This window comes from Leptonotus elevatus, chromosome 11 (genome assembly GCF_054856555.1).
Source record: "Leptonotus elevatus isolate MCC_2025b chromosome 11, RoL_Lele_1.0, whole genome shotgun sequence".
Taxonomy (NCBI): Eukaryota; Metazoa; Chordata; class Actinopteri; order Syngnathiformes; family Syngnathidae; genus Leptonotus; species Leptonotus elevatus.
Genome location: NC_141249.1, coordinates 19060191 through 19071762, shown reverse-complemented (window position 1 = coordinate 19071762; position 11572 = coordinate 19060191). Strand labels below are relative to the sequence as shown.

Sequence of the window (11572 nt, the reverse complement as noted above, 5' to 3'; positions counted from 1 at the left end):
CGCTATTTTGCAATAAAAAAAACCCCGCACAACTTTTTGTGACAGGAAGCACTTGTATTTGTCTGCCATCAGATGGTGATGCGATTATTCCCCTAACAAGGCAGCACATTGAGGCCGATGTGTTCCGCTTCAGGTTGTCTGATGACTCCAGCGCTGTCCTTTAAGCCCCGCAAGTTATTATTAGCTGCCTCACTACTCCTTTTTAAGGCACATTTTTTTTGTGAATAAGGCCGTTTACAGAGCAGAATCAGATCAAGGGTTACTGAAGGGTTACCTTTTTCCAGTTTGGTAAACCTTCTTGCTGGTGTGCAGTGTAATCTCTGTGTCTAATTAGAGGATAAATCTGACATGGGACTAAAAACAGAATATCCGTGCCGGGCCAGTTGTGGAAACTCTCTTCTGACTAATGCCCGTCAGTATGCCTCCACTTAGTCAGTCGGGATGATAAATATACACCATTGCCTCAAAACTGTCATTATATCAAATGCTGCACTCATATATGGTGGATATATAAAGTCTACACACCCCGGCTAAAATGTCTTTTTTTTTGTGCCATGAAAAATATGAACCAGAATCCTTCTAAAATGTTTTCACCATTAGACGAAAAACCTGTACAAGTCAACTGAAAAAACGCCAAAAACTCTTTTGAGACATATGTGGTTGCACAAGTGCGTACACCCTCTTGATATTTTAGCTGTGAATACAAGAATTTCAGGGCAAGCCTACTGGAACATCTGAGCTTCAAATGGTGGCCTGAATGTGATCAATTAAAACCGAGGTCAGCCACACCTCCAGTTATAAGAGGGTGTGCACACTTGTGCAACCGCATGATCTAAGTTGTTTATTTTTTTATTTCTCCTTTTCAAGACTGGTTTAAAAAGTTTATTATTTTTTTGGGGTTCTTATTCTTTACATCATAAAAAACCCTGCGATTTCAACAGGGGTGTGTAGACTTTTTATATCCACTGTACAACCATTAAATGCATTCACGTCCACAGTATTCAACACACTTCTTTTAATTCATTAACAAGTCCAAAAGGTACCATTTCTTTCACTTACACGTTTATCCACTTGCCAGCTTTCCCTTCATCTTTAGTTCACATCTGATCTTTAGCTTGATTCCACTTTCCATTTCATTTCACAAACATAATTTGGCATTGCGCATCCTTAAAAAACACATTTGAACATACCAGAGTCTTTTCTAAACAGCTCACAACAATCTCAATTTACCTCCTTGGTCTGAGTCTAAATGTACCAGAAGGTCCTGGATTTCTGCTTTAGTCTCAGGTAGGCGTCAGACTGGAGGAATCTTGGACACGAGTCTCTTTCCATGAGCAGGTAAACGTGTTTCTGGGCCTCGTCAAAGCATCTTAGACTCGGTTCAGCCAAGGACTTCTTGATCTCTTCTCGAATATATTGGTCCACATTGATCTGTTAGGGAGAAATATAACGTATGGGAGATGATTTATGCACCGCAACGGTTGTAAAACGTTTCACAAAATTAAATAATCTAAATTAGCATACGAGAGCTGATGTTCGCTGTATAATCACCTCCTGACTAAATATCTGAAACCGATGCGCTGTTGATTCAGTCTTAATTGCTTTGCACTTGAAAACAGACCAACATGTTAAACTGTGGTAATTGACCAAAATCCACATTATGGTACAACTCCTTCAGCCAGCAACTGCAGTTCAGTACATTTAAAGTGGAAGTCAACCTTAAACATTTCTTGACAATAATATGTCATATGTGAACTCACTAGTCTAAACATGACATTCTGATTAATATTACATTTGTGGAATAAGAGTTATGAAGCAAAATCCAGCCATTTTTATCCATCCCAGGGGGCGGCCATTTTGCCACTTGCTGTCGACTGAAGATGACATCATAGTTGCTCAGGCAACGACCAATCACGTCTCACCTTTTTTTCTGAAGCTGAGCTGTGATTGGTCGTTGCCTGAGCATTATTGACATCATCTTCAGTGGGCAGCAAGTGGCAAAATGGCCGCCTCCTTGAGATGGATAAAAACGGCTGGATTTCGCTGCTTAACTCATTTTTCGGGGTTGTCTTCCCCTTCAATGAGATTCCTGTATTGTTTCCAACAAAATATAGTGTTTCCCCCATAGTTGATCAAAGAAATGTAATCCAGTGTCCCTTCATAATTCCACATTGACATTGAAAAAGTAATTTAGTTACTTTACTGATTACTTGCTTTTAAAAGTAACTAAGTTAGGCTACAAGTTACTTTAATGGTTACATTTTTCCACCTGGTTTTTCAACTGTGTGTTTTTAACATTGACATTTAAGAAAAGTATGTCTTTATTAGAAATATAACACAAATAGCAACCTTTATGACTTATTATAATTATTATAATAAAAAAAATACAGTTTTCTGGATTCCACTTAAATTTGCTATTTGTTTTTAATGTTAAAAATTATAATACAAAACGAAAAAAAATATATATATATTTTTTAAATAATTGATAAAATATACATTTATTATTGATCTTATTTACTTACATATTAAACTAATAACTATTCATGCTTAATGGATACACTCAGCATTTATAATGTACAATGTTTATAAATAATAGAGATTCAATTTGGGGTCCTCCTGCGAATGCATAGGGAAAAAGTAACAGTCATTACTTTAAAATGCGCTGAATTTATAGTAACAACGCGTGACTGACATCTCTGATTGCAATGTACTGTGGGTAAGAAACGGACCTCTTTCCAGGCTGCAGGCTGGACGAACTCCTGGTAGATCCCTCGGGCTTTCCACTGGAGGTTATCTTGGGACGCAGTTGCCCTGAAGTTCTCACATGCGAGCCAGAACTCAATGTTTTCATCACTGAACTCAGATTGCAGATAGGAATGGAAGGCTGCTAAATCCACTGTAGCCAAAGAAAGAACAATTTGTCATACGCAAACATTGGGAAGGAAATACAATAAGGAAAGGAAATACACGCGGCCATCACATTGGTGTCATTAGCGACATGATACCTTTATTCTGCAGTACGTTTTCAAGACTTGGCAGGGGCTTGTGGTCTTTCGGTGGTCTGTAATAAAAAGTGAATACATTGATTTTTATCCTAAGAAATGCTGAGAGTATGTCAATTATAACTCATTCACTGCCATAAATTCATTTTTTCAAAAGATTATTAAAAATTTGGGGCAAGAGGCGCAATTTTTTTTAAAATTGTTATTAATCGCATGACTTCACGAGTTAACTCACGATCAATCACACATTTTATATCGGTTCTAAATGTACAATAAAAAATTCTAGGTTTTCATACTCTTGTTAACAAAAGTGGGGAAAAAATGTTAAACTAATAGGAATAGTTCAAATGAATTTTTGACGTCAAGTGCAGTGAATGAATAAAAACAAGAAAGAAGAAAATATAAAAAATTTGGGCCGTCAGGCGATTAAAGTTTTTAATCGTAATTAATCGCATGACTTCACTAGTTAACTTGCGATACATCACAAAATTCATATCTGTTCTAAATGTACAATAAAACAAATTCTAGGCTTTTATACTCTTGTTAATAAAAGTGGGGAAAAAAATGTTAAACCAATAGAAATAGTTCAAATGAATTTTTGACGTTTATAGCCGTCAATGGCAGTGAATAAGTTAATCATGTGTGAGAAAAGTGTCGTAGTTTTACCGAATAGTTCCCCTTATTTCTTGTTCATACTCTGACAGTTTAGGACAAAAATAAATCTTATAAAACAGATTTAATTTAAACATGAAGGAGATTCATCGCATTCATGACTCAACCAATCCTAAACGGAAACCTGCATTCAACATTCACAATCACAATCACATTAAATTAACGAGTATGACGTTTGCTAGCTTACCTTCTGGACCCTTTCACACGTTTTATTAGATCCTTTATCTTATCGAGAGCAAACTTTGGAAAAAACGGATTTGGGAATTGTAACATTCCGGCCTTATTAGGAGATGGTCCACAATGGAGTGGTGGTGTCTGAAAAACGCAGCGGTCGCTCCCGTGCACGCCTTTAAGCTCACGTGAAAGGTACGAGACCAGTCGGAAGGTGTGACACGCCTGGCGCGAGGGGCCTGCTGGCGCGCGCCTCAACATGCCGCCACGGTTACTCTTGGCTTTTGACTCACAGCTGTAAAATTCCACTGCCATGTTCTGCTACCATTGCTTCCATCCACCCATTAGCTCTTCATTTATTTTATTTTACCACATTTGTCTTCATTTTGCAGAGATTAAGCCAGTAAGTACATGTTTTTAGTGTTTTATTTATTTATTTATTTACAGAGGATTCAGTAATCTTGTAGTCTCATACTAATGGAATACTCATACAAACACCCAATTTATAATGGAATAAAATATTTTCAAAAAGTTTCTAATTGCTTTAAATAACTTCATGCATCGTCTTTACTAACCTATAATTTAGGCCCTGGGTCAAAGTCATGCTGGAACGGGGCCTTTCCCCACAAAAATAGTCCAAAAGTAGCTTGATACAATGAATGATTAGGATTCACGGGAAACTGTTGAGTTTAACGAACCCAGTGCTTGATTCCACATTTAATTACCTGATTAAGCTTGAATGTGATTTTTGTCTTGATGGAATGACGAAGGTTCGAACAGGTTTTGAAGCGATGACTGTTTATTTGCTAACAGTGGACCTCTGTCTCCATCTAGTGGCCATTATTGCATATTGAAAACAAAATGTGCAGGAATTTGAGGTAAAGTTTCATTGTGAGGTAGGACTATGATCAAGCTGTCCATTTAAAAAAAAAAATATTGTACCTGTTCAGGGTTGCAGACAATTGGGCCTCACCCAGGTGACCACTTAATCTTCACACATAATCAAGCATTCTCTCATTCTCTCTCTCGCTCTCTTTCTCTCTCTCACACTCTCTCGCTCACTCCCTACCCCTCTTGCTCCCCCCTCTCTCTCCCTCCCCCTCTATCTCCCTCCCTCTCGCTCTCTCACCCTAACCCCCCCTTGCGCCCTCACCTGCTCCCCCCTCTCCCCTCTCCCCCCCAATCTCTCGCTCACGCTCCCTCCCTCTCCCTCACCCTCTCCGTCCCCCTCCCTCTCCTTTCCTCCCTCTCCGTCCCCCTCCCTCTCTCTCTCTCTCTCTCACACAACCTCCCTCTCTCGCTCCCTCTCCGTCCCCCCCTCTCTCTCTCTCACACACAACCTCCCTCTCTCGCTCCCTCCCTCCCCCTCTACCTCCCTCTCTCACTCTCTCTCTCTCACACTCTCTCGCACGCTCCCTCCCCCTCTTGCTCTCCCCCCTCTCTCTATCTCCCTCCCTCTCTCTCTATCTCTCTCTCACCCTAACCACCCATCGCGCCCTCACCTGCTCCCACACTCCCCCCCTCCTCCCTCTCTCACCCTCCCTCTCCCTCACCCTCTACCTCCCTCGCTCTCCTTCCCTACCTCTCCATCTCTCTCACACACTCACTCCCTCCCTCACCCTCTCCCTCACCCTCTACCTCCCTCGCTCTCCTTCCCTACCTCTCTCTCTCTCCCTCCCTCTCCGTCCCCCTCTCCATCTCTCTCACACACTCACTCCCTCCCTCACCCTCTCCCTCACACTCCCTCCCTCACCCTCTACCTCCCTCTCTCTCTCTTACTCTCTCTCTCTCTTTCTCTCTTGTTCTCTCGCTCACTCCCTCTCTCTCTCTCTCTCTCTTCACAACCCCCCCACCCCCTCACCTGCTCCCCACACTCTCTCTCCCCCTCTCAAACCAAACACTGGGGGACTGAAATGTATTGACGTGCCTAGCTTAATTTCGCATCCTGACGCCCCCTCCCATGTTCCATGACAGACACGACACTATTCCACTCTGAATTTCACTGTACACATGTTCTTTGTAAGATCATCTTGAGTTGTAATTCTTTGGATGTCCTTGCAACAGAATGACACCATCTGTTGGTGTTTCTGTGTTGAGACCATGTTGGATGTCTGTGATCCGTTTGTGGCAATCAGCAAAAGCCCGGTTGCCTTATCTCCACACCCGCCGCAGACGATGGCGCCAAGCCCGCAAAGTCCTGTGGCATTATCTCTGCTTCCGCTGCTCACATCGGCGGAAGCCGCTGGGGCTTTGCTGCCTCCAAGCGTTCCCTCGGCGCCGGCTGTCCGTCTCGCCTTCCCTCGTCCCCTCAACCTCGCCGCAACTCCCGCCGCTTTCTTCAATCGCGTCATTTTCTGCACCTCCCTGCTTCCCTGCCGTCCTTTTCCAACCTTGCACCGACTTCATTTCCTCCTTTTCTACTTATTCACGTCTTCCGATGCCTGCCTCCCATAATGCTGTCACCTTCATCACCCTTCATCTCTTTCCATCTCATTGTCCCTCAGTGCACCCCTCAGACACACACACACACTTTCTCCCCCATCATTACTGACTACTACTTTTCCTTCTCCTTCTTGTTATAGCAATATCGCTCCCTCTTTTGTGATGCATTCGTCTCTTCACATCCCATCTCTGGTTCCGACCTACCCAGACGGTTCAGATGCATTTCCAATGAATGAATTTACCTGCCAACTTTTTGACCTTCTCCACTGGATCGTTTCGAAATCACCCCGAGCAATCTGACAGTATCTCCTTCACATAAGCTCGTGCTGGCTACCAGCAGTTTAATCATATATCAGTGTGGACGTCCAGCTGGCTCGACTTAGTTCTCTGCAGGGACTTCTCAATCCCATACACGCTATCTGCACTGCCAAAGAAAAGTTGAATGCAAAACTAAATTTTGACAGTTCATGTGAACTGATTTGCAGCCTGACAGAAACATAGTTGCAAAAATAATTTTTCTTTTGAGATTGTCAAAATGTCTATTGATGTTGATTTGATTTGAAGAACTAGTAGTGATAGACCGATATTTCTTTCTTTCAAGGCCGATACCGATTATTAGTAGTCAAGGAGATCGATAACCGATATTTCAAATGGAGATTAATTTGCAGTAGAGAAAATATTAGCGTAAAATAAATAAATAATCAAACATATAAAGAAAGGCTCATCACATCAACATGTGTTAAGCGAAATTAAAAACTAAGCAAGTAAATAGTTCCTTAAAGTTTTCTACTGTAAATAAAGTTTACAAAAATGTCAACATAATTTCTCAATTTAAATTTTTAATTAAAAGAAGTTTCCAGCGGCAGCCTCATTTTTATAAAGTGTAGATTTAAATAAATCCATAAATGTGCAGCGTTTGCAAGTATTCATCGTTCAGTGAGCTTTATCAGCCTTCAGATTCGTAAAAAGGCAGATGCCGATATTTAGCATTTTGACAAATATCGGCACCAATAATCGGCCCGGGCGATAATCGGTCTATCTCTGGGATACAGCGCCACATTTTCAGGCGTTTCGAATTGGCTAAAATCCAATACCCAATGCAACAAAAATGCAGTGTTCCACCAGTAGATTAGATTTGGGTCACCATTTTGACTATTGTTTCAATAATTAAGACTTTTATACGCTACAGCTATCATTTGAACATTTGCACCAGCAGTTGAGCTGTCTTCTTAACTGCTCTTTGTTGGCAGCTTGGATGCGCAAACATTATTCAAGTTAGATGGCGCATGAAAATGGATTTGTGAAGTGAGTGAGTAGGTGATTGCAAAGCACCGTTACGTTTCATTCCAATGTTTACATGCCATCTTTTTGAAATCGCACATCATCGGTATCACCACATCCATCAATTTGTTGAAATCTTCTCTCGTTCAGCGCTCTCGTGTACAGGGCTTCACATTTATTTGGTTTATTTATTTATTTATGTATTTATTTACGCTCGCCAGCAACTGTGGCTACGGGTTTCTCAGATTTTTACGAGCAACAATTTTGTTGTTTGGAGAATAGACGCCAAATTTCCGCATTCGGCAAAACAGGTCAAAGCACTTAAAGGGCATTCCAAAAGTTTAAGGAACAACAAGGTCACTTTATTGTTGTTGTTGTTGTGATCTGAAGACATTTGGGTTTTAGAACAAAATATAAATGAGAAAATGTCTAAATACCAGTTTTTTTTTTTATGGTATTTACATCTAGATGTGTTAAACTCATATCAGAGCAACTTTTAATTTTTTTAATTTTTTATGTGGGTGAGTATGTGTATGTGCGTGCGTGCGTGCGTGCGTGCGTGTATTTGTTAGCTCACCAAAAACCTATTAGAAAAAACAGAGCAACTTTTGACATCTTTTGACCAACTGACTTCACCAGACGGTTGTATTCTTCATTTGAAATGCTTTTCCAGGCCTTTACTGCAGCCTCTTTCAGTTCTTGATTGTTTCTCACTTCAGGAGCTAAAATACATGCTCTATTGAGTGAGTGTTTTCGGGTCATTATTTCGATGCATAATGAAAGCTTCTCACAATCAGTTTGGATGCATATTTATGTAAATTGCTTTTGTAGACTTCAGATTTCATTCTATTGCTACTATCATGAGTGAGCCTGTTCCAGAAGCAGCCATGAAAGCCCAAGCGATGGCATTACCATCACCATGCGTCATAGATGAGCAATGGCCATTCCCACTTTCCCGAGACCAAGATTAACCTCGACCAACGTGATGGATCTAAACATATGTCAACCTGCCAAAGTTGCTAATAGGGAGTGATCATGATGAAATTGATTCGCATTTGGAAAATGTTAATGTCAAGCCCTGCTTGTGTGTATGTAATGTGACACCACAAATGTAATCGAGCATGTTACGCAGACAACTGCAGAAACGGATTAAAAAACTCAAAATGTGATTTGCATTTGGGTTGGGCATATTACTAAAACAAAATGGCAACAAAAGCACACAAGTTTGCAGCCAATGGCAACAAAAAGAAAGAAAAAAGATTGGCAAGCGAGACAAAGAATAAGATTAAGAGGCTCTTTGCCGCCCTGCGGACTTGTCGCCATATATGACTGTCAGAACAGTGTTGACGCTTTGTAATCCCGTGAGACGTCAATGTATATTTTGAATGTCATCAAAATGCCACGATGCGAAACAATTCATCATTTAGACGACAGGTCATCTTGGTCAGGGAGGGGCAACGGGCTGAAATATTACATAGCAACTAAATTGATTTAAGGACTGTAATGAGAAATGGGGAAGACTGCAGCGAGAGCGAGAGAGAGAAAGAAAGGGGGGGGGGGGCAAATCGAACCAGGCTCTCCCGTCAGTCATTGTCAAATGGCGGGCCTGCAATACGGTCAGGTGAAAGTGCCAGATTTAGAAGTGAATACTGGAATATCATCCTACTGCATCTATAGTGAGGCAACTCAGATTAGAAGGCTTATCTCTGCCAGTGTCACGCTCACCTCAAATATATCCCCAAATGGATTTCATAAACCGGGAGGCAAAATGTATCCTTAATCCTCCTGAAAAGTCGTCTGGGAGATTTGACTTGAAAGTGATTGAATTCACAAATGCACTTCCGACCACAATAGGAGAAAATAATTAGGTGAGTTGAAGCCAAATGGTCTTCAACTGGAGCAGTGAAAAAAAAAAAAACACACACTTAAATGCATTGTTAGGTTCTACAACAGTTTATTAGGGTCAGGTATAAATATATATATATATTTTTTGGGGGGGGGGGGGGGGGGCTAATATTCTGAGAAAAAAAACTCAAAAATGTGCCACTAAGTGGAAAATTTGCGACTTTATAAAGTGGCAGATTTGCGAGAAAAAAAATCAAAACTTACAAGAAATACACATAGCGTACTCGGATGTTTGTGCCAATACTTTTCGGTCGAGTTCTCAAATAAAGAGATAGTAATTAATTGCTTTAGCAGAGATTAAGCATTCACACTTTAAAGCGTTGGGTACTGCCAGCGAAAAAGACACCTCGCTTTGCGAAGGTCAACACCCTAAAGATTTAAGGTAATTTGTTAAAATGTATATTTATTTTTCCAGAATTATTTTTTACACATTCATAGAATTTCATAAAAAAAAATTGTAGCCAAGTTGATTTTTCGAATCTGCTGCTCTCCGTCATTCACTTGCATTTACCTAAAGTATGCTAGCTTCTGATTGGTTTGTGTTAGTCAGCTGATAGTGGATCAGGAAGTGTTGTCGCTCTAGCTGCCGTGTATGAAGAGTAAAGTTGTCTGTCTCCATCCTACTTTTTCATTTTATAAACAGTGTCCCATTAACCACCAACAAATCCTCACATTAGACTATAGTTGCGCTACGTGTATTTCTCGTAAGTTTCTGAGTTTTTTCTTGCAAATTTGCCACTTTATAAAGTCTCAGATTTACCAATTATAAAGTGGCAAATTTGAGTTTTTTTCTCTGAATATTACCAAAAGGTAGGGTCGCTATAACTGTGCCAAATAAGCAAGTACAAAAATTATTTTTACTTGCTTATAAAACATTTTTACTTGCTTATTAAATATTGTTTTTACTTGCTTATTCAGCTTCTTTTTTTTTTTAGCTAAAAAAACATACTGTTTACATAAAAATAAATGAAAATAAGAATAGACTTGTGGTTCAACATAAATAATTATAAAAAAAATAAAAAAATAAAACATATGAAACATGCTTGGCCAAAAACTAGTTTAAAGGGTGAGAACTAGTCATTTGTTGGTGACATGGTGTATACCACAATAAACATGGGCAAGAGGAAGCGAAACTACGGTTGGTCTACGGATTTCATAAACTATTTTCCGAACTTCATTTGTCATTATTTGGAAGAGAACAAACCTTAAAAAAAGTTTGATGTTTGTAAACAATTCAACTAAAGATGAAACTGCTTACAAGTTAAGACATCGTAAAGTGTCGCATCAAAAAGTCTCCCAAGAACAATCGACAATGAGGCAGTTCTAATGTTGGAGCTCATTTTTGTATTGCATCATGTGAAAAAAAACCAGCTCAAAGAAGTCTCGCATATCTTTTTGATCTTTTTTTTTCTATTGTCGTGGGGATGATGAAGGAAAGGAAATACAGCTGGAGGCAAACCCACAACGCAGGGGGAGAAACTTTCAATAACAACTTCACACATCACAGCAGAAGCGCTAAAAGATACCCCACAAAGAGACGAGCATCCACAAAACACATCTCACTTTGGTTGTAGCGACACGCATTCAAGTTAAGTCTGATCTGAGAGTTTCATTCCAAAGAACGAGGCTGAATGGAGGCGAAGTCAAACATTTCAATCGTCCGTGCCAGACAGCGAAGGCTGTATTTACACTGCAGCTCTCAGTGCCCAATTCTGATTAAATGGCATTTCCTTTTTTCCACTTGCATGTACAATTCAAGGGCTTTAAACCCAAACATACGGGCTGCAGGCCAGAATCGGCCCATCGGGGGTTCAATTTGGCCAATGAGGACAGAACACAAAGGGCATTTTTTCACTAAAATTAACCGTTGCTAATTTTGGCCACTGGAGGGCGCACGGACAACCACCGCGGTGTTGGGGGGCGAAATTGTGCTAATTTTTGTTATTAAATTTCAGATTACTCTGCAATGAGATAATAAATGGAAATAGTTTCAGAATGTACTTGTAATTATTTGCACCCCAAAAAAAAACTTTTTTAATTTTTGTATTTTTATTTTTAAAGTTTATACTCGTCCGGCCCACTTGAGATCAAATTTGGGT

At 40.1% G+C, this 11572-nt stretch overlaps 1 protein-coding gene across 1 annotated transcript; it reads right to left on the bottom strand.

Moving 5' to 3' along the window:
• Positions 1-1000: 1000 nt before the first annotated feature.
• On the bottom strand, positions 1001-4051 carry LOC147166336 (regulator of G protein signaling 21-like). Its single transcript, XM_086088991.1, has 4 exons — positions 3862-4051; positions 3006-3061; positions 2730-2896; positions 1001-1431 (listed from the first exon to the last, which is right to left on the bottom strand). The coding sequence occupies exons 1-4, from the start codon at positions 3945-3947 to the stop codon at positions 1246-1248; spliced, it is 495 nt and encodes a 164-aa protein (XP_085945117.1). The 5' UTR covers positions 3948-4051; the 3' UTR covers positions 1001-1245.
• Positions 4052-11572: the final 7521 nt, after the last annotated feature.

What these genes read in the sequence shown, in the direction of transcription:
- LOC147166336 (XM_086088991.1), bottom strand. Translation starts at nt 3,947, where the DNA reads ATGTTACAATTCCCAAATCCGTTTTTTCCAAAGTTTGCTCTCGATAAG. An exon ending in CGTGTGAAAGGGTCCAGAAG is followed by an intron (nt 3,062 to 3,861) that starts GTAAGCTAGCAA and finishes TTTTTATTACAG; the next exon opens with ACCACCGAAAGACCACAAGC. An exon ending in AGCCTGCAGCCTGGAAAGAG is followed by an intron (nt 1,432 to 2,729) that starts GTCCGTTTCTTA and finishes TCTCCCTAACAG; the next exon opens with ATCAATGTGGACCAATATAT.